This window comes from Panthera pardus, unplaced genomic scaffold (genome assembly GCF_024362965.1).
Source record: "Panthera pardus isolate Hobbes unplaced genomic scaffold, ASM2436296v1 HiC_scaffold_10, whole genome shotgun sequence".
In the NCBI taxonomy this organism is placed as follows: domain Eukaryota; kingdom Metazoa; phylum Chordata; class Mammalia; order Carnivora; family Felidae; genus Panthera; species Panthera pardus.
Window position 1 is genome coordinate 31,898,784 of NW_026526655.1, and position 23,852 is coordinate 31,922,635.

Sequence of the window (23,852 nt, forward strand, 5' to 3'; positions counted from 1 at the left end):
CCTCCCCCGTCATGCGCCCGCCCTCCCTCTCTCTCCCTCCCTCTCTATCTCTCAAAACTAAATAAACATTAAAAAAATTTTTTAATTAAAAGAAAAAAAGAAAGAAACATCAGACTGACCCAAAGCAAGGGGCATTCTATAAAATAACTGCTTGTGATATTCAAAAGAGCCAGGGCCATGAAAGTCTAGACTGAGAAACTGCCTAGACTGAAAGACACTGCAAAGACAAGACCCAAATACAAAAAGAGATTGTGAACATAATCTTTTGCTATAAAATACATTAGGAGGACCCCTGGACAAACCCGAATAGAGCTTGAGGGTGAGATGGCCGCCATGTATCAGTGTTCATTTTCCGATGTTGATGGTTGCATTGTGGTTATGGATAAAAGAGTGTTCTTGTTTGTAGAAAATACTTATGTCCAGAGGTGATAGGGCATCAGGCTAGAAACTTAATGAGGAAAAGAAGAGTTCTTCTGCTGTACTTCCAACTTTTTTATGTAAGTTTGTGGTTGTTCCAATATTTAAAAAAAAAAAAAAAATGATGAGCGACTGTTCTGAGCCGTGTAACCACCTTCAAGGATAAGGTCAAATTTGCAAGTGCTAGCTACACCTAAGGGAACCGTTTCCTTCCCCCAAGAAAACACTCTGAGTATTTTCAGTTGCTGAATATCAAATGTTTATTCCTTAATTTCCTACTACTGCTAAAATCTATTTCATGAGTAGCTCCTCTTAAAACAAGTCTTTATTTCATAGAAATTGTATCATTTAATAATCCACTTCGAAATGTCCAGTGCTGAGGATGAGGATGCTTTAGAGCACAGTATGGAAACCAGGCCAGGTGGACCCCAATGAAGGCTGTACTCCCCACGCCAACCCCCCACCCCCAAAGCTGCAAACAACTCAGGGAACAGCTCTGCAGAGCCAACCAGGTTGTCCAAGTCAGCTGGAAAAACACCACCAAACTTGATTCAAATTACAAATGCAGTACTGTACTGTACGTATCCATCATTACGCACGCTTACAAGAATATAAGTATGCCTAATGACATATCTGGTCTCACTTTTAAAGTAAACTAGACACAGGCACCTACAAATTTTAAAACTACTGAATAGCCCAACTTTACCTAAGGTTAAAAATGTTGTTGCACATACATTGGCTGCTTCAGAAGCATTGGGCATGCAAACAGGAAGCAGAGAAAATATTCCAGCTAAGACCAATCACGTATTATATGTATTTAAGAATCTTTCCAGCCAAATTGCATTCAAAGGAAGACTATCTTGAAGGGCCAGGGCCAGTTTCTAGGAGAAGGAATCCTGCTGATGTTCCCTGGCACATCTGTGCCTCCTCCAAGACCGTGGAGGTACAAATGCAGGCAGATTCACCATGGTCCCCAGGGTGACGTCAGCTTCTGGGGGCAAGAGCAGCTGGTTGTCCTTGGCTCACAGGAGTCTCTCAAGCCTTGCAATTTCACCCAGGTCTGGATGGCTGCTCCAGGCTGATGGGGCCATTTCAGCCTGTCAAGCCAGGAGGTCATCTGGGTTATAGTCTGTCAGTGACCTCCAGGAACTACAGCTTTCCACTAAATGGATCATTGGCTCTACCCTCCGGGACAATGTTGGGCAGTGAAAGACGGTTTTGTGGGTTTGTTTGTTTGTTTGTTTGCTTGCAATTTTAAGATGACCTATAGAAACAGCCTCGCTTGGAATTAATAGCACCATGAAAACATAGACAATGATAGAAAACAGACTCATACAATAAAGTCACTTCTGATTCTAGGCAATGTTTTCTACCACTAATGTGGTAGAAACAAGTCAACAAAGTAAATCATTTTAACTGAATTTGGGAAAATAAGAGGTCTTTCTGGAAGAAAAATATTCTTGTAGGGAAAATATAGGCAAATTATATTCATTGGGCTACAATTAAATATATATACTACGTGTTTTATTGAGCAGCAGAGGGGGAAAATGTAGATAAAGCTCCCTACTCAAGAATGTCTGTCGGAGCACCTGGGTGGCTCAGTCAGTTAAGCGCCGACTTCGGCTCAGGTCATGATCTCACGGTCTGTGAGTTTCAGCCCTGTGTAGGGCTCTGTGTTGACAGCACAGAGCTTAGAGCCTGCTTCAGATTCTGTGTCTCCCTCTCTCTCTGCCCCTCCACGCTCATGCTCTTTCTCTCTCAAGAGTGAATAAACATTAAAAATAATTGTTTTTTAACAGAATGCCTGTCAAGTAGTCATGTAGAGTATTTTAAAAAGGCAAACTGAAGGCAGAAGAAGGCATCTAAACTCTTGGGAATACAGGACTGGGGTTCAGATGTTGGAAAAGAGTACTGTGTACTAACCTATTATAATAGTACAATTACATGTTGATACCTCAGAAATAAAATAGCTATAATTTTGAAGCACCTTCCCCTACTGTGTGGCTAAAAAGGAATGCTCAGCCCTAGAGGAAGAAGAGGTAGTCTATAGGTGAAGTGCAGAGAGATACTGGCTGTTGGCAGCCCATTTGCTTTGCAGATTCGGTACCCATGGCATCTTTTAAAAATATCTGGAGATGTGTTTGTTCTTCTGGCTGGTGCATTGCTAGAAGCAGATATGAAGATAGGAATTCCATCCCAGTGAGGTCTATTTGTTGAGCACACACGAGCTGGGCTTTCTGTAAAACTAGTTGCAAGAGGGTGTTTTTGATAACCCAACAGTACCGAAGCAGCCTTTTAAAACCCCTGTTGACCGATAGTCACTAGTCCAGATTGAACAGAACACCAGCAGAAGATGCATGTACTCAAATCAAGTCTGACTCTCTGTGGTCCAGGGGACGTGGGAATCTTGCGCTTCAAGTCAGAGGGGACCTGGCCCACGTGGTTCATGCCTGGGTGCCACAAAGTTCCAAATTATGAGTCACACCTATAACAAAATGTAGCACAACATTTTTAAAGGCACTCTGTTCCAATTCCCTTCAACAAGTTTGTCCCTTTCATCTGACTCTTGTACACACACACACACACACACACACACACACACACACACCCCATCCAAACTTGATGCTTCAAGACTCAGCACCAGCTCCATATTTGCCGTCAAGTTTTACCCAGCCTCCTCTTAACTCCTGTAATAAACATGACCTGAACTCTCGACTTCACAATTGAGGACTTTTGACACTATCGTATGAGTCTACCCTCTATGTAAACACATCAGCTCTCCCAATGACATTACAGACTGAAGACCAGGACTTGCTTGAGTCTCCCCTCTCTCTACCCAACACAGATCACGTGGCCTGGTACTACTTACATAATCATGCGATAAATACTTGACAGAGGTGCTGAGACATGCTCTGCTTGAACTTGTGTATGCATATTGCTTTCAGAATACAGAGGAGAGACCCACCTACCTTCAAGAAGCTTACACTATGGCCGTTTTCAGTGATTACAGTTCGTAGGTGGGATGTGAAATAGCCCGACTCTGATCCCAGCCACAGCTGGGGTAGACACTTCTGTACATGCTGTCCATTCTAGCACAAGAGTCCCACCATGCATTACTCTGCTCTCTGTCTCAGGGATTTCTCTGTAGACTTGGGAGCCAAGCATAGAGCATGGCTCCAGGATGGATGAGGGAAAGTTCGTGGACCCTACAGGCAACTCCAACCCAGTGGGGATGGGATCCACTGGATCAATACCCCACTTGCCATCCTTCAGAAGAACAATTCTTGGAGACACCTGTACACTTCTCAGCGGTTCTGTGGCCTCCAGCTGAGACCTCAGTAATGCAATCTCCATTTGCTTTTCCTTCTTGCCTGTCTTACTCTCCCTGCTCCCTCACCCGTTTTCCCTGGGGTCACCTTCTAAATAAACTACTTCTACCCAAGTCTCTGTCTCGGGGTCTGCTTTTTCAGGGATCCAAACTAAAACAGACACATTATAACAAGCACAGGGATTAAAAGAAAAGATTTTTTTAATAGGCAAGTAATGAAATGCATGCTCTTTGTTAGTGACAAAGCTATGGTGGGAAATCTCTAGGGAACCAAAAGAGTCACTGAACATCCTGGGCATCAACTTCTCTCATCCAAAAAATGAGGAGATAGACTGAAGGAGCATTTAGATCCCTTCCCATGCTTTAATTCCATGATTACAGGTGCTGTTTGTATCCTTTTTATACAAGTCCTTTACCACTGAATGGTGGCAGAACTTCGGGGCCTTCTGTCTCATCACATATGTCCTCTCGTCGCAACCTCAAAGGCGTAAGACTTACAAATTTTCCACAAGGGATGCTTCAAACTTTCTAGATGCTCCTCAGCTTGATGAACCTCAAACTGACAGTGTTCGCTCTGAATGGGAAAAGTCAAAGGTCGCACCTAACTGGCCTTGTGCAGCCATCGGGGCCCTCTCGCCCTCCACCTTCTTTTCACCAGAATAGCAAGAGCCTCACCGGCTCCTCCTCCTTCCCCTGGTAGCACCAGCCCAGATCTCTCTTCCAAATCTCTGTCCAAAACTCTTCATATACCTCTGCATCTCCCACAGCTCCTTACTCAGCAATTTGTACCTCACTGATCTCCAATAACTGCTTATCAGGTGAATTAGAGAACTTTTTACCAAGGAAGACTTAGAATCATGCTAGCTTTTGAAATACCAATTAGAAAACTGCGGTGATACAATAGTGGTTTTATGGATCCTTTGCTCGTTTATTTTTTAATAGTGGTTTACAAATGCATTGTTTGCAGTGTACTGCAGAAAAGGATAAACCTGAAGTGAAAAATTCAAATTTTCACAGAAAAGACTAAAATGAGGCCAGAGAGACATTTGGCCTTCCTTTAAAATAAGAAATTAAGGGCACATGGGTGGCTCAGTCAGTTGAGCATCTGACTCTTGGATTTCAGCTCAGGTCATGATCTCATAGTTCTATGGGATGGAGCCCCGTGTCAGGCTCTGAGCCGACAGTGCAGAGCCTGCTTGGGATTCTCTCTGCCCCTCCCCTATTTGTGCTCATACACATGCTCACTTGCTCTCTCTCTCTGTCTCTGTCAAAATAAATAAACTTTAAAAATAAATAAAATAAATTAAAATTCCAAGCATAATGTGAAGAACACTCTGCTCTACCCAAACCCCCAGATGGAACCATACCTGTGAGTCCAGGTTTCTTGGCTGTGTTCACTGCTGCCATAAACATATATTCACTGTTAGGGTCATGCCCACTGGATCGATACTTCTGAAAGAGAAGTCAGAAACATGGTTTGTCGGCTGCTCTTCCTCATCTCCATCCCTGGTCTTTTTTCACTGTTTTCTATTCTTGGTTGAAGTGATATGCGACAAAAGCATTAGCATGTGGTGTAGGCTCCTGACTTCCAGCTAAGTAGGAGACCAATATGAAAAGGGCTTTAAATAAAAAGACCCTTCTGCTGAATTTCCTCCCTCATTTTTGTTTTTATTGTTCCCTTCTTTTGTAGATTTAGATAGTGAGCCCTATCTCACTCTATTCTTTATCTCTCTTTTTTATTCCATTCTGGCACAGATACACCCATGGTCTGCCAACTGATACCTGTGTAAAATGCAGAATGCTGTAAGTTCTCTCATTGAGAACCTATATTATGAAAGACTGGAAATAATATCCCCCAGCACAGAGAGATTGTTTTGTCATTGTTGAATTCTCTTCCCAGTTTTTCTATGGTCTTCTTCAAAAACAGTCCTAACAACTTAGCCATGGAAAGAAGTTGGCCGTTTACTTCTCAGCTAAGACTGACACCTTGTAAGACTTTCTCACTGATTGTTTAACTGACAAGTTGAGTGAAACGAAACTGTTTCATCTTTGTCCTGACTCTGGAAACTTAGAATCAAATTTGCAGCCCATATTTAATGATTCTCAGAAGTCAGAAGCATCTATTTTTATGTTTCAATCTTCGTCCTGACTTTTTATGTTTTCTTGGCCCCAATTCCCTTATCTTTTTTGAATAATAATAATAACAGCTCTTTCCATAAGCCCTCAAACCCTTTTTTAGAATGAAGCAGCTATAGAATAAGCTTCTGTTCCAAGTTAGTAGTTAGTAGACCTATCTTATGGAAAAGAAAATGTCTGTTAATCAAATCACTCTGGCAAGAGCAGCAGGTGCTTTGAGTAAATAACTACTGATATTCTTCAGGAAAGCAGAGGCGAGAAAAACAGAGACATTGCTCACCTTTTTTGTAAGCCAACAAAGAAATACGCATCCAAAAATGTAGACTACAACAAAAGCTGAACACCCTATGGGTAACCAGAACTTCAGCTGGCAGCAAATCTGTGATTCTGGATTGGAAAGGAGACATGTTAAGGAAAAACTGTGAGAAACAAATCTCCTTTTTGGGTGCCGAATCACAAGTTCTTTTACCAAATTCAATAAAGTGATTTAATCAAATGCAGTTTGCCTTCATTACAATCATGGAATCCAATGCACAGTATATAACACCATCTCAGTATTATAGCAAGCGTTCAAAAACTAAAACCTGAAAGATTCTATGCACATAAATGATTACAAATGTGGTTACTAGGAAGGACTTTTTCTGTCTATATTTTTGTAGAAGAGTAAGTAGGAAAAGTAAGGGTATAAAACTATGGCTTTCAATCCCCTCACTTGATTCCACAAAACCGACACTAACCAAAACCTTAAGTTTTACATGACTAGAGCCAATGGCCATTAGGCCACAGATTTGGGTAATTGTCTTAAATTTTTTCCTGATTTTTAATGGCCTATGCGTTTTAAAGACAACATGACCTATTTTTTTTCTTTTCTTTTTTGTTTTTTTGGAGAGGGAGAAAGAGAGTGGGAGGAGGAGGGGCAGAAGAGGGAGAGAGAGAATCTCTAGAAGGTGGACTATGAGATCATGACCTGAGCCGAAATCAAGAGTCAAACACTTAACCAACTGAGCCATCCAGGCGCCCCAACATAACCTATTTCTAACTCAATAGTCTACGTGATCAAATTGCATATTACTGATAAATACTAATTAATAATAATAAATTATCCCTTGCATATTTTTATGATAAATTATTGCCATCAATTGCACCAAAATGAACTCCACAAATGACACTTATTTGCTTAGGGGCACCTGAGTGGCTCAGTGGGTTAAACATCCAACTCTTGGTTTTGGCTCACTCAGGTCATGATCTCACAGTTCGTGAGTTCGAGCCCCATGTCAGGCTCTGCACTGACAGTGTGGAGCCTCCTTAGGATTCTCTCTTTCTCTCTCTCTCAAAATAAAATAAACAAATAAACTTTAAAAAATAGTCATTTGCTTAGTTGTTTTCATTAGTGAGAAAAGCTGTTAAATGGGAACGTACTCTTAAGTCTGAAAGATGAAAACAGTGTCTTACCATAAATATTCAAATATTCTCTGCTAATATTCTTCTTCTGAAAAGGAGGAGGATCAAAAATTGACAGTTCGCAGGTGTAATAGCTGGCATGAGAATTGTCCAAATTATACAGGAAAAAGGAGACACTGTCATTGAATAACTGAGTTTGACAGAATTTCAGATTCTTAATGGACACCGTGTTACCACTTTCTTTTGTCTTAGTGAGATCACAGAGTACTTCCGTCCCTTTTAGCAACTTCATTTTAAATTGCAAGGCTATCTCACTGAATTTGCATGAAATTTGTATGCCTCCATCGTGAAAGGTAAACATCTCGGACTTGGCAGAATCATTGATTTCTCCTGGATAAAAAGGAAGAAAACAAAGCAAAAGTGACATTTTATGAAGATACTACTCTATTAGTTGTATTTGAGCACAAAATTTATCTCTTCTCTTCATAAAGTCACCTCTATTGCACCAAAATGAAAGAATTTCACAACCAAAAGAAGAACAGGACAACAAATAAAACTCTGCCCTCGAAAATAACCTGACCAGAAATTTGCTTGTTACATATGAATATATAATATGTAATATATTAAATAATATATTTACACAGGGCAGGCACCATATTATCTGATTATGCTTTTATATTGGAGACAGATGATAAATATGTAGTAAAACATCTGAATTAATGCTAGGAATGGAGTACTGTTCAAATAAAGGTGGGGGGTTGGGTTCTAATTTTGTTTATAGAATCAAATAATGCCCTTTTGATTTTTAAAATTGAGATTGAAGGAGGATTAGCACTTTGTCAAACAAAGGAAGATTTGGGATGAAATTTGGGGAATGATGTAACTTACAAAAAAAACTTAAGTGAAAAATAGCTTAAACTAAAAAATGAACAATTATATATAAATATATATTTACACTATACCCTCCAGTCAGAGAGTAAAACAACAGATGAATCATTTTCAAATGATAGAAATGTGTCTTCTCTGAACCTGATCCATTGAGAATTGAATCAAGGTCTGATGACAATGGTAAGGCACCAGATTTTTGTCAATTTCTTTTTTTTTTTTTCAATACATTTTAAGCTTTCTAGGAAGCCAAGGGTATTTTTGAAAGCTACACAGAGGTCACACAAGGAAGGAGCCAAAATGGTTTTAGTCTGGTTGCAGATTCTGAGTTACTGGGTTATAAGTAACTGTTCTCTTCTGTTCCTTTTTCCTTTTTTTTTTTTATATGAAAGTTTCTCACTGAAATTGGGAAAATTATTAGCACGAAAGTTTTTTGCTTAAGTTTTGAAATCTGTCTTTATTCTTAGAGAATATAGCAAGTAAAAAAAGAATGTTGAAGGAAAAAAAGTTGTCCAGCCCTATTGTGAAATAGACATACTATCTGTGTATATTTCCCCTCTATCATCCAGATATACACTTGTTTTGTAGACATATTTCTTTGTGTTCTGCTATTGTCACTTAATGATATATCATAAAAGTTCCATTTCTTACATAGTTGTCACAGTCGTCCTTTTTAATGACTGTATGTATATTAGGACATAATGTTAATATATAATTTGTTAAAGCATTCCAATGTTGAATATTAGGGTGATTTTTAGCACTTCGCTTTTATGACCTAGTCAAACTGTTTAAACATGTTATGGCACTACGTATTGCCATGTTGCTTTCTGAAAGAACTTTAATTTATGATATGACTAAACATGATGCGGGTAGATTCACCTGTCACAACTCTGCTTGCACTAATTGCCCTAATTTTATTTAAGATTTAGCACAGTTACTTATTTTTCTTAATATCTACAGGCTTTAATTTAGATCTCTTTAATTTAGATTCCATATTACAAGGGGATAGATTTTCAACTTGGAGATTTGACTGTGAAAATATGCATAAGTGTTCTAGTTTTTTGGTTATGACCGCCCAGATTCCAACAAATTCCCACACCCAAACAACCAAAATTGCTGAACAAAAGGTCTAAAAAATATTATTAAAAGGCTTAACAAGGTTTAGCAAAGAGAAGAAATTGGTGGGTTAAATCTGAAGAACCAGAACTCAGAGAGATGAGCAGAGTTTAGAAGTTGCTTTTACTCTGAGAGTGTTTGCTGTTCTCCCAGGTTCAAATTTTTGTTTTCATGCCTCAACTCCCAGAGTCTTCAAAGTAAGAAACCTAGAAGGCCATCCTCTCTCAGTAAGTTGGGATCTCAAACGGTTCCCTTCTTGGACTACGGTTAAAGCAGGAGGAAACCAGCTCACATCACTTCAATGGTCCAGAAAACCTAAATCCTTGAATTTTGTTCAGGGTCACTTTGGATCATTATTCCCCTTAGGCTATTGAGAGTAAAAATGCAACTATTCTAGGAAGAAAGATTTACATCGTAGGCCTCAAATCCTATCCACAAATAATATTTAAAAACAATGACAAGCACACCAAAAAAATTAATCAGACATGCAAGGAAACAAAACAAACAATGGACTACAGAAACAAAGCCCCCTTAAAGTCCTATATTTGAATTGTCAGATCCCAAAACAAACAACGGGGCTTACTGCATTTAAGGCAGTAAAAGACAAACTTCTAATAACCTCTGCAAAGCAAAGGAAACTAAAAGAAACAAACAAAAAACCTAATTTGAAAAAGAATCAAATAAAACTGGCAAAATCCATACTATGATTAAAAATTCCATGGATATTTTCAAAGCATATTAGAGCTAAAGAGAGAATTGATGAACTAGAAACTTAGGTTAGAAAAATTATTTGAAGTGCAGTCATCATCCAGATTCAAGAATCCCAACAAATCACTAGCAGATTTTTTTTTAAATGTGCACGTCTAGATACATCGTAATGGAAATCCTAAAAGCAGCCATAGAAAAGAGACGCTTTACCTTCAGAGAAGGAACTATTAGACTGGCAGGTGATGTCTCAACATCAACAATAAAAAACAAAGTGAAATAGTAAAGGTATGTATAATGAGAAACTTTGGTAAGTGAAGTATGCATGTTGTGATTTCTTGCCTAATGACTAAGAAAATAGAAACGGGGGGCCAGGGTGGTCAGTCAGTTAAGTGTCCAACTTCTGTTCAGGTCATAATCTCCTGGTTCGTGAGTTCGAGCCCCGTGTAGGGCTCTGTGCTGACAACTCAGAGCCTGGAGCCTGCTTCAGATTCTGTGTCTCCCTCTCTCTCTGCCCCTCCCCTGCTCATGCTCTGTTTCCGTCTCTGTCTCTCTCTCTTAAAAATAAATAAACACTAAGAAAATTTTAAATACAAAATATAACCTAAATGGATGTCACAAAGTTCAGTCTAATGGTTTTACATAAAGGGAAGGAAATGTTGGATCAGGAAGCAAAACCCAGGGGGTAGAAAGGCTTCTGTGTGCTGACAGTGTTTTATTTCTTGAGATGTGGTGATTATGCAGGCAAGGTAGTATGCTTTATAATTATTTATTGTGCACTGATGTTCAGTCTTCTGTATATATGTCTTGTTCTAGAACAAAAATTTGTAACTATACAGAAGGAAAATAATGCTTGTCTTCATTTTAAAAATAGAGGAAACAATGTAAGCAAAAGGCAAAAGGAAATAACTGATAGCATGGATATATATGCAGTCTACATTAGATTAAAATGAAAGATATTTTCTTGGGGACTTATTTATGTGAAAATAAATTATGCTGCATGACTATTGTTCTGATGTTTAGGACTCTGTATTCTCCTGCAGAGAATAAAATCAGTGGGCTGGTTCTCAGTTTCTTTAGAAATGTCCAGGGCACCGGCGGGGGAAGGGGGAGGGGGTGGCTCAGTTATTTAAGCATCCAACTTTGGCTCAGATCATGATCTCATGGTTTGCAAGTTTGAGCCCCATGTCAGGCTCTGTGCTGACAGGTCGGAGCCTGGGACCTACTTTGGATTCTGTGTCTCCCTCTCTCTGTCCCTCGCCTGCTCATTCATTCTCTCTCTCTCTCTCTCTCTCGCTCTCTCTCTCTCTCTCTCCCTCCCTCCCTCCCTCCCTCCCTCCTTCCCACCCCTCTCCCTTCTCCCCTCTCCCCTCTCCCCTCTCCCTCTCTCTCTCAAAACTAAATATTTAAAAAATTTTTAAAAAATGTCCAGAGCAAATTTTCCCAGGACTTTAGAATGGCAGCAAGTAAACTACAGAGATCTTGGGGCCAAAGTGTCTGTGGCCACCATGTAAACACATAGACATAGATGCCCTATCTTGTATTTCTGAAGATGTTTTGTCAGCAGCTTCTCTTCTCTGCCCCATGCCCACACTATGACCCAAAACCCAACACAAGATGAAAGGTAATGATCAGCAGTGCAGAGTAGTGGAAGATGCAATGCAGTGATTCCCAAGGAAACGAGAGGAAAATTCTGGCCTTCCCATAGCAAGTCTGTGACTCTGGTACCCCTCTGACTTTGGTCTCTTCATCTGTGAAATAAGGAAGTACCAAAACATCTTCAAGTTCTTTCCAACACTTACTCACTAGGGATCCAGGATCAAAACCTATCCAAAGAAGACTGCAAGATAAGCTATTACTTTGTTGTTGTTCCAATAGTCTTCTCTGTTCCAGAATCTTACTGGGATATTCCAGGGGGGTCAGGAGAAATAAATTGAATGAGACTATCTTCCTTGCCTGTGAAAGTGTTTAGGTAGGGCTAAGAAGACTACCTAAGTTTTTCTTGAGTGATAATGCCAAGGATGTGTGCCATTGACATCAGAGGAGTAGCTGGGGATTCCAAAGTGTCATTTCTGCTGGGCACTCTGACTTGTTCACTTTATCATATTTAATCTAGGTGGGCTTTTTATTATTAAAGATAGTGATAAGAAGCCTGACTTCTGTTTCTACGTAACCAGTGCTTAAGCTTTTCATCTGGAAAACCATTTGACAACTCTAAGTCTGCAATTTGAATGTTTTCAATTAAAAGAAGCAGGTATGACATTTAATCAAGTGCTTCATAATTACTTTGGCACTTGTAGAACAGATATGCTCCAGTACCTGATTAAAAATGCTCCTTAGCCTTTGGAGACATGTGAAAAAACACTATCAAAAGGAGATCATTCCTATAACCATGGCTAAAGCATTTAGCGGGTAGGCAGATAATTTAAGGAAAATCAGAATGTATCAGTTTCTTATAACTGTAGAAACAACTAGAATCTTTTCTTCACCCTTCCTGGATATTCTCATCTCCAGATCTAATATTCAACTGGGAGTGCTGGTGTCATAACACCAATTTTTATAGCCAGTGTTCGTTTTGGTTGAGTGTCAGATCTGTTTGATCAGTTCCTCTGCTGTACCAGAAGTTAAAAATTGTGAGAGTTCCCCTCACCAATCTTTCTTCTGTTCTTTCTTCCTTTATCTCAGCTTACTTTTTTTTTTTACATACCACTTCTTATAAAATCATCTTCCAAAATCTCCCTTCCCACAGTCTTTGATAAGTTCCTCACCTTCCTCCCTAACATATCTCCATCTAAGTTCTCATAGACACTGTCTGTCTGTGTTTCAGACTCCCCAAAACACCTTCTCCTTCACATTTGTGTTTCTTGTAACATGGTTCAACCCCCACTCAGCATCATAAACAATTAGACCTGGTAAACTTAGAAATTATACAAGTCCAATTCTTTCTGAAGACCCGGACAGGTTAGATTATTTGTCCACAGGGAATACAACTTCTTGGGTGCAGAAAAGATTCTGGGTTTAATCTATGGTTGAAGTGCCACTAGCAACAACCAAGGGACAGGTAATGGAAGCAGGCAACCACATGAAGCGAGACAGTGATCACTACAGACTGAGCTTACAGGATCATGTTAAAGTCTGTCTACGGGAAGAAGGCCTAACTTCCTGTACTTCTGTTTTATGTCTGGTTGAGTCTATCCACTGCTCCTGCATCTAAACTTCAATTGGGCCAAACCATATCATCTCTCTTTAGGACTGCAAGAGTCTCCTAACTTGCTGCTCTCACTTCTGCCCTTTTACCATCTATTCTCTTCAGGAAAGCCAGAATGATCTTCTAACATCCACAGATTGTGTCATTGCCCTGCTTATGAAACATAAATCTCACTTAGAATTAAATTCAGCTCCTCAGCCTAGTTTCCATGACCTGCATGACCTACGTAGCTCTCCAACACCATTTTATACCAGTCACTCACTACGCTGCAGTCATACTGCTCTTCTTTCTATTCCTCAAATATAAGAAGCTGGTCCCCTGGGCTTCGAATTTGTTGCTTTTTCACCTAGAATGTTCTCTCCAGTCTTCACATAACTACTACTTCTTTAGTGACCACTGACCACTCAATCCAAAGTACACCCCCAAGTCATTTTCTATCCTATTACCTGAGAGAAAATATTTATCATTGCCTGAAATAATCTGGTTTATTTATTTACTTATTTATTGTCTGGCTACCCCACTGTTACATCAGGTTTACCCCACTATTTAAAACCAGGTACCTTGTTGATCTCCTTCACCAATCCATCCCAACTATCTACAATAGCATCTGTAGTATGTAGTAAGTCATAATAAATATTTATTAGACACAGAGATGAACTAATGAATATGTAGATTTTGGTGATGTTATAAATCTGGGGTGATGAATAGAATATACAATGTAAGAACCAAAAGGGCTCTCAGAAATGATCCAGTTAAGCCTTTCATTTTATATTTACATTTATCAAGCTAGACTTGGGGCAGAAAAGTGAGTATCTTGCCCAGGATTCCATAGCTCGTTGCTGGAACATGATCTCATGATTAGCTATGCCATGTTGTCTGTCTTCTAGAAGCAAGTACATGCAAATGTATAATCAAGCATGAAGAGTATCTCCTGAAATGGAATGTCAGATTCTAAAGAAAATTCTCTCTGAGCTCTAAAGAAACAGATTCTTTCTCTTTAAATATCTACTAGGTTCATAAAGACTTGTTTAGATGATTGAAGATTCTCTTTCTCTACAGAGGACAAGTTTAAACCTGGTTGATTATTTAGATCCTCCAGAGTGCACAGTCTTTAAAATTGCCCAATGTATGGCCAAGACGGGCCCCTGGACCAATGATTCTTCTAATACACTCAGATGTTTCATAACTACAGCACGTTAGTGACTTAGGATAAAACATCATGCTATATCTTTCAGCACTTAATACATTATTTAAAACACAATAGAAATATGTCCTCTTGACTCCGATTAATGGGTCTTAAAATCTAAATATTAAGTATTAGTTTTTGTTTTGCTACCATATCTGTTTACCTGTTAGTACTCCTGGATTATAAGTATTCTGGAGAACAGGTATTGTGTCTTCTTTTTTTTTTTTTTTTTTTTTTTTTAATTTTTTTTTTTTAATGTTTATTTTTGAGACAGAGACAGAGCATGAACGGGGGAGGGGCAGAGAGAGGGAGACACAGAATCGGAAGCAGGCTCCAGGCTCTGAGCTGTCAGCACAGAGTCTGACGCGGGGCTCAAACTCACAGACCGCGAGATCATGACCTGAGCTGAAGTCGGACACTTAACCGACTGAGCCACCCAGGCGCCCCCAGGTATTGTGTCTTCTTAATCACATAGACTACCATGTCTAAAGGGTACAACCTTCCCAATAGAGGTTCAAACCTGTTAACTGCTGCTAACTATGATTGTTATAACTTTACTCTTGACATCAGTGGACTAATGTTTCCAAGAGTAAAATCACGGTCCTTATATTAGGTGATTTCTTTAGGTTTTCAAATTATTTAAGGGATAAGAACATTGGTATCCCCTGAGCGTGTGAACTGTGGAGGTTGTTTAAAAAAAAAAAAATCAGAAGAAAAGATCATTCTCCTGAGAATTGTACTGTGGCTCAGAAGAGTTTATTTGTACATTGTTGTTTTTTTTTTTTTTTAATATCTAAACCATTCCATTTCTATAGTATAAGATGGCCTTACTGGAACCCATCCTGCCAGGACTCCTTGTAAGCAGTTGTATTATCCCCTGTTGAAATCTTTTGGCAAAAACACTTTAGAAAACCCACACAACTGCAGGGGGTGTGAGACAAAACAGTAATTTTATTTCATTCTCCTTAACTCAGACTTCTAACCACAAACCTCCACAAAGGTCTCAGAGCGATAGAAAGATAAGATCTCCTGAGTATGCAATTATTGATAGTGCTTATTAAACATGTTTTCTGTAATCAAACAATAAACTTTAGCTTAGCAGGCACATGAGTGTGACATAAGAGGTGAAGTCCTAAAAACTGCAACATTTATTTAGGGTTTGTTACATTTTATCTTTTACTAAGAAATGTTGGCATTTAAAAAAATGTGCATTTACCACTTTTTTTCACCTTTAATTAAAGTATTGTCATTTTTTATGAGTCTACTGGCTAAAACTTTTAGAATCCTGATTACATATTTTTACACACGCATCATTTCTATACTTACATTACTATTCAAAGGCATCCATACTCCAAAGAAGTGATTGAAGTGAGTAGGGAGGATAAACAAAATAAACCCAATCTGATCTAACTTCCTAACAAAGACAAAAGATGTGAAGAAGTGAGGAGAAAATCAAAAAGCCAAAAGAGCGTGTGCGTGTGTGTGTATGTGCGCGCGCACACACACACACACACAAATATGTGTATTGTTTTTACTCTCCAAGGAAATTTGTTGGGGGGGGTAAAACAACCCTCGGTCCTCTAAAGTGTGTATCCTATTACAGAATAAGAAAAATATGGAAAAATGATTTTCTTCTAGTAAAAACTTTCTTCATAAAAACAGAAGAATATCAAATATGCTATAAAGCTTTGTAGCAATATTCATGAAGTAACAGTTAAATTGCAAACAAGTTACTTTCCTAGTTAATTCATTGTCAGTGATTTAAAATTGCCCCACCAGGGAAATTACATGAGATTAAATGAGCCCAAGTCTCTTACACAGAAGGGGAGGGAGAAAGAATTTTATTGGCACCCAAGAATATCCACATTACTTCCCATCCCTCCTTTGGGCGCATAGACAAGGCATTGGCTGGGTGCGCTTGTTACACTGAAGGCCCCAGCTCTCCTCTCTACTCTAGTAACACTCACCTTTATCTCAGCCACCCCTTCCCTTGGCTCCAGTCCTTTATCACCAGTTTCCTTTCAACATCTCTATCTGGTTTCCTCTGATAGATCAAGAATAACATTTCCAACCTGAACTCAATATTCACTCCCAAACCCAAACCTTGTCATTTAAGGGAGTCACTAGTCTGACCCCCTTCCTCATACCTCCCTCTCTCTGGTTCTCCTGATCCAATTGGCCACTAAGTCCCGTTGACTTTAGCTCAAGGATATCTCTTGAATTCAGTTGCTTTTCTCTATTTCTGTTGCCAATCCAAGGCATTTTTGTGTCTTTCCTCCTCTGTGGAAGCTTCTTGACTGGCCTCAGCAGCAGTCTCTCCGTTTCCAAATCCATCCTCCATGCTGCTTCCAAAATTGTGTTCCTAAAAAGCATTTAACTCCCCAGCCTAAAGTCTCTATTATATTGTTACTTATGAGGTAAAAAATCAATTTTCTTAGCATGACACCAGCTCTTTTCACAATCTGTGGACCATATATGGTCCACCTATACTAAATTTTTGACCATTCTTCTCACATCCTTAAACTATTCCCATAAACTAGAATATCCCAGTACTTCTTTGTCTTCTTAGAAACCCCCATGCATTCTTTAAGAACCATTTTAAATTGGTCCCTGAGACCCCAGACAAAGACACCTATCTCTATGCTCTCAATAATACTTTGTTTACACCAACATATTTATAATGCATATCATCTTTGATCATAATTATTTTGTCTGTCTTCCTCATTTAACCATGAGCTTCACAAGGATGAGAACTGTAGTATGGTCACCTAAACCATCCAAGGAGCTAGAACATTTTATAAGCTCAATAAAATAAATGAATGCATAGAAAAACATGGAGGCTGAGCATGTTTGGCAAATGTCCTGCAATGGACTGAGGAGAAGAACGAGAAAAGCAGAGCAAGAGATTCTGTTTACTGGAGAATACTTGTTTCCCAGTCCAAAGACAAAGACTCAAACTGAATGCTACCTGGCCAATTCTCTGAAGCCTAATAGGTCTGGAAGTTAAATAAATATTTCAGCTTTCAAAAGTTTCCAAATAATAATACAACAGCAATTTATAAGCATTGAGAGTTTCTCCTATGTTGAATACTGTTAAATGCATTACATGCAATACATAATTTGATGTTCATAACAGTCTTTTATGTTGGATTTTCTATTTTAAGGAAACTTTCGTATTTTGAGGAAACAGAGGCTTGAATCACTGGCCCAAAGTTGTTGAGCCAGTATGTGGTGGAACCATAATATGAACCTAGACAATCTGAGACCAGAGCCTGCATTCTTAAGGAGCCTCTTAGTCCAGTAATCTAGTCCAACCCCCTAATGCTACAGAACCTGGAGCCCAGAAGCTAAAGAGACTTGCTGAAAAAAAAACAAAAAGAAACAAAAAAAGAAGGTTTAACATTAAACTTGATTGGGAAGTTATGTTTGGATATTTCTTTTCCTTCCAGATGTATTGGGTATATTATCATCCCAAGTACTTTAAGTACTATTTACATTGATGCCACATATGTATTCTGTGATTTAAAAAGTTATCATATACCAAAAATACATAAAATAATTTCTTAGATATAAAATTACTTTGTGCTGAACACATTTCTTTAGATATGCTCATTCAACAACCATGTGTTAAGCTATGAGCTACCCTGTGTATTTGAATCTGCAACAAAGTCTAGCTCTTTGCTCTGACAAAATTCTTTTATTCTGTAACTTCTCTGCCTGTAGACATGTAAAAACATGGATTCACATATACAAACTTTCGTTATCATTCAACAGGTACAAACAGGAAATAATGGGAGATTTTTGTTTTAGACATAGTACAACATAAACACAACTTTTCTTGTGAACTAGAGGATTTGTTTGTTTGTTGTTGTTTTCCATGAATGGACATTTTGGTGATGAGTCCTAGGAAAATATAAACGTTGGCTGTAAAAAGTCTGATTTCTCAAATTCAAAACAGCTATATTAAAATGATCTCTAATTGCTTGTTGAAAGTGCCATGCCTATGTCAACACAGCTCCGACAAACAAAAGCTATACTATCAGAACTAGTGGTTGACAGAACCAAAATTCGTGAGTCTGTCACTGTCCCTAGAGTCAACTTGATTTTTCTTAGCGTTGCCTCACACAAAGTAGAAACAGGCATCAATATGTTATACATGACCCAGAGGAGGACCATATCCCCAACATCTGACTGTCTTTAAACTTGGAAATCTTGGTCTGTTCTGATCAACCTTACAGGCTAAAGCAATGAAAAAAATCATGTTTTGACTAACAGTTTTCATTTGTGTTGTATACTTTCTAAATACTTAAGTTCTACTTTCCAAAATACAGTTTTGAATTTTTTTTAATTTTTTAATGTTCAGATTTTGAGAGAGAGAACAGGGGAGGGGCAAAGAGAGAGGGAGACAAAGAAGCAGGCTCCAGGCTCAGAGGGCTCTGAACTGGCAACACAGAACCCAATGTGGGGCTTGAACTCACGAACTGCAAGATCATGACCTGAGCCAAAGTCAGATGCTTAACTGCCTGAGCCACCCAGGTGCCCCTAGTTTTGAATTTTCATAAGAAGTCTTCAAATACCAAAGGTCCTATTTTACTTAGGATGACCAAAAAGTGCCATTTGAAGGACTCAATTTATTAGAATAGCAATAGTACAGACGAGCCTTTAATGAGTAAATGTGGCCCTTTCCTTGGGTATTAAAAGGCTAGAGATGATTTTTATTTACAAAGTTTAATAAATCCTTTTGCATAGAAATTTCCTATCCTTAAGCTAGGAAGGTAGCATAAGTTGTGGGTTTTGCTCAGTTTACAACTGCAAATATTGAGGCCATTTTTTTTAAGTCAAACAAGTCTATACACCTTACGGTGAGCAAAACAAAAATGAGAATCAGGCCCTGTCTACACACCTACATTCTGTTTCTACCAAGAAATGGGAATATGCTGTTAGCCATTTAAAAACTATGCTATTCCACTTCATCTGAGGGGGTTGCCAATAACAATGAGAAATTAGGAAAGCCACTGTGTTCACTATGGATGAAAAAACACGGCACTCAAGATCATACATGAGAATAATAGATATTCCTAGAAAGAAGAGAAAAAGACAAAGAAAAAGATATGATTAAACTACGGGGAGAAAAATAGCCCTGAAGATTAAAAAAAAAACAAAAAACCAAAACGAAACCCTCAAGTCTACAGATTGAAAAGGCTCACTCAGTCCCAAGCAATATTAATGAAAATACTCAGAGCTTAGGCATGCCCTGGCAAAATTCCTGAATTCCAATATTGAAATAAATAGCATACAAGATCCTAGAGATTTTTTAAAAGTTACTTACAAATGAGCGAGAATCAGAGTAGCATGGAACTGTTCACCTGTAACCCTAAAAGCCAGCGGACAGTGGATGGGAATCCACAGAGAATTCAGAGAAAAGACTTCAGTCCAGGAATCCTATTCCCAGAAAAGATATTGGTCACCCATCAGAGTTAAAGACTTCTTTACCCATGCTGGAATTCACAGAGTTTGAGGTATCTGCAGAAAATGATAGAAGTCTTCTAATCACTGTATCAAAACAGAGATCACAAGACAGGAGCAGATGGCAAGAGGGGTGCTGGCACTGAAAATAGGTGAAGGAAGTGTGAAGGAGAGATCCTTAAAACAGACAAGAAATACTGTAAGAGGAAACCTGGCAATGATCTGCAATTATTATTTCAAAGCCCAAGATTGGGGCAGGGTTGTGCTAACTGGACAGCGTGAGAGTGGGACGGGAAGAACCTTCAGGAGTTCTCAGATCAATGGGGAGTGTGGAGTCAGCACATCAGGCAAGGCCATTGTCATTATTTTAATCCAATAATAGGCACTCAAGATGCTCTAAACATAATGACTACTCAGTTAAGAACTGTAATGAACCTTCTAAATTACAGAAGCAAAGAAGGAAGTTAAAAGAAACTTAGTTAAAAGGATACAACAGCAAAGGAAAAGAAATAGAAATAAACATGACAATGAAGGGATAAAATCAAGTGTATCAGATTTTCAGGCTCATCACACTGACTGGGAATGGCCTGAATTCATCAATGGGGAAAAAAGTCAACAATCTGGGTTTTTAAAACTCCAACATGACTACTTGAGGGGGTTGTGGGAGGGGCTGAAGGTCAGCTCGGATCAGCAGGCTTCTCTCTAATCTCAGGGGGGAGCCCGTCTGCAGGCAGCAACGGGCTGTTTTTCCTGAGGTGATGGAATTCAGGGGTCACAGATTGGATGCCTTGGAATCAACAGCAAGGCTCAACTTGCACCTGAGGGTTATCCTCCCAGGCACTTCCCAGAACACATCGTGAGACATGCACATTTATTAGGCACCGTCTCACGTCCATCATTCCCACTCAGGTACAGCATCCACGCTGCTTTCAGAGTGGTCTTTCTGAAATCAGAATTCATAAGGTCACCCACATGGTTCTCACTGCCCATAAGGTGTAGAAAGAGGGTCTTCCAAACCCAGGTAGAGGTTCACATTTTTTCCAGACCCTTTTACAACGAGGAGCTTCCTACTACTCCAGAGTCACAAGATGATGACTTTGTTAAATTTTACACTGAGATCAAATGGTTAAGACTAGAAATCACTGGGGCACCTGGGTGGTTCCGTCGGTGGAGCGTCCAACTTTGGCCCAGGTCATGATCTTGTGGTTCATGGGTTCGAGCCCCACGTCAGGCTCTGTGCTGACAGCTTGGAGCCTGGAGTCTGTTTGGAATTCTGTGTCTTCTCTTTCTGCCCCTCCCCGGCTCGTACTCTGTCTCTCTCTCTCTGTCTCTTTCTCTCTCTCTCAAAAATAAATATTAAAAAAAATTTTTTTTAAAGACTAGAAATCACCAAGGTTTCCAACCTATTAACTCATCAACCAAATGCAAACCTGAGAATTTCTCTCCTTTTACAATTTGTTATAGCTCTTGCTACTTCAAGACAATGAGGAAAGAATGTGAAATCTGGAGTCAGGTATATTTTGTGTTGTAATCTTGGTTCTGCCACTAATTACTATGTAACAAATCACTCAGCCTTTCCTGGTCTGAGATTCTTCAAACATCACCTGAAGATAAGAATACTCCCCTTTTTGTGGGATGAGAGAGCCTACTTAGTTGGGAGGATTAAAAATATGCCAAAAGAAAAGACCTGCAAGGGCTTGGCATACTTCTTCTAGGCTCTTAAGAACCGTTGGGTGCTAGATATATCCATTGTGATGGTATTTTGAACATGGAGACTGTTAGCAACTTAGAATCTCCATTTAGTCATTCATGCCTGTTTTGCCGCCTGTCAAACCAAGAAATGGCTTGTCACATGGCATAGTGTTCTGTGTGGTAAGAGTGAATTCTGGTATTATTCCACTAGAGCTTAAGATGAACATCGTTTTAGAAGCACAATTTCTTTACCAGCTTAGTCTAACAACTCGAAATAACTCTACCTAGGTTGGATTCATCCTTCCATAGAAATAACACGATTATTAATTCAAGTATCAGACTGATAATAAGCACATTATCGACAACTCTAAGTGCCCAAGTGGGTTTAACATACTGGGGTTCATTTTGGCAGTACAAACCTTTCAATGACTTGAGCCAATGTTCTTGGAAAAAATCCAAAGTTCTTTAAATGGCCCATATAGTCTCAATGGTCTGCTCTCTGCTCTCCTTTCCAGCATCATCTTATACCTTCCCAAACCCCTCTCCTTCAGGCACATCTACCTTATTCCAGTTTCCTGACCTTAATTCATTTCCTCTTGCTACAGCTCCTTTGCACTTCTTCTTTTCCTGGTATGGAATCTTCTTCCTCACTCTCGTACGATCCTCCCCATTTATTCTTACTTATCCTTCCAATCTTAATTCAAGTGCCACGTCCACAGAAAAGACTTGAATATCGCTTCCAAACCCCACCTCCATATCTACTCCGTCTAGAGAGGATTCTTTGTGACATCCTCTGAATTCTGGCTATAGTGATCACTAATTCATGGGATTACTGGATTAATGTCTCAGTCATTCAGTTAGCCTCATGAGAGCAGGGCTGATAAGGGTTTGCTCATCATTGTTCACACAGCAGCTTGCACAGTACCTCCTGCCTGGCAAGTGCTTGATGCTGCATGAATGAATAGATAAGTGAATGAATGAATGGATAAATATCCATTCCAAAGCTATTCATTTGTTGTTCAATAAAAGATTTCACTGGGTTGTGGAAAAGGCCTTAAAAACAAGCAAGTAGTCCCAAGCTGGCTTTGGAACTTGTAAGTAGACTCTGTTCACTCCTCAGTCCTCGTTACTTAAGAGCATTTGGGCCACCTTGAACTACCACAGGATGAAACATTTGACCAATCCGCTTTTGCTTTAGTTTTTTGGAGAGAAAAGTAAAATCTATTTCTTTGTACAACTGCAAAATTTATGTCTAGCTAAATAAGATTATACCTACTAAATTTCTGCTTTCACTTTCAGTGTTAATAGAACTTTCCAACTTAATGTAATTTCACTTTGCTTTTGCCAACCTCAAGAACATGGATCAGAGTGAAGGATAAAAGTATTACAAAAATGTACCAAGTTAAAAGCAGCAGAAATCTGTTTATTAATTTAGTTGTAGGTAGCATTATTTAAATCGTTCAAACAGTCTGACATATGCCATCTAAGAGAGAGAATTGAGAACTTTAGAATGGTTGCTTGTTTTTCCTTAATGTCTCCAGAGGCTAGGGAGTCTTTTTACATCATCCACTACTCCTTGGCCTTCTTGAGGGACCCTGACACTTAGCGTCAAATAAAACCTCTGTGGCAGCCTGTGGCATATCTGACACAAGATCACCCAGATAAGATGAAAATCAAAATCCTTTTTTTGTTGTTTTTTTCAAAGCCCTTCCATTTTATTTTCTCCTTCAAAAAGAATTCCCAGTCCAAATGCCAAGACTATTTTATTTTCATTCAGTTGACACAAGTCATTTTGCCTTTCATCTTTCTCTGAGAACAGTAAGCCACTCTTCGACTTGATCCACTCACAGGTAACTCCAAGCAGGTAATTTAAAATTTTAATGGTCGGATGAAACCTTTTTCTTCATCTTAAAACACAATATCAAAGGAAGCGGTACAAACTCCACGCTCTCAGCAGCTGCACCGCCACAGACACCCTGAGCCCAAGTGCTTGGGGCTCTTCTGTAATTGTTGCTGCTTTCAAAACAAAAACAACACAACACAAAAACACAAAAAACAAACAGAAACCCCTTCTATTTGGCGCCTGACTTTTCCTACCTTTGGTTTCTTTTCATGTTCATTTGAATTATAACTTAGTGAGAAATATTAAATGGGCCACTTACCTGTTAGGACTTCAACTTGAAAGCAGAAGAGAAGGAAATAGCAGAGGTCTAACTTCATGTTTGCCAGAAACAGATACAATCCTCCCCAGTGTTCAAAGCTGACAGTGAATTCATGTTCTCAACTGTTTTCTATTTGCTGGAAAGGAAGTG

General features: G+C 39.1%; 1 protein-coding gene across 2 annotated transcripts; it reads right to left on the reverse strand.

The window, feature by feature from the left end:
• Window positions 1–652: 652 nt before the first annotated feature.
• Window positions 653–23,844, reverse strand: ICOS (inducible T cell costimulator). 2 transcript variants are annotated; one of them, XM_053905749.1, is made up of 5 exons: window positions 23,703–23,844; window positions 7,334–7,672; window positions 6,162–6,268; window positions 5,113–5,197; window positions 653–2,867 (listed from the first exon to the last, which is right to left on the reverse strand). In XM_053905749.1, the coding sequence occupies exons 1-5, from the start codon at window positions 23,758–23,760 to the stop codon at window positions 2,713–2,715; spliced, it is 744 nt and encodes a 247-aa protein (XP_053761724.1). In that variant the 5' UTR covers window positions 23,761–23,844; the 3' UTR covers window positions 653–2,712. The 2 variants fall into 2 exon arrangements, with proteins under 2 accessions (XP_053761724.1, XP_019301831.1); XM_019446286.2 differs by having other exon boundaries at window positions 653–2,902.
• Window positions 23,845–23,852: the final 8 nt, after the last annotated feature.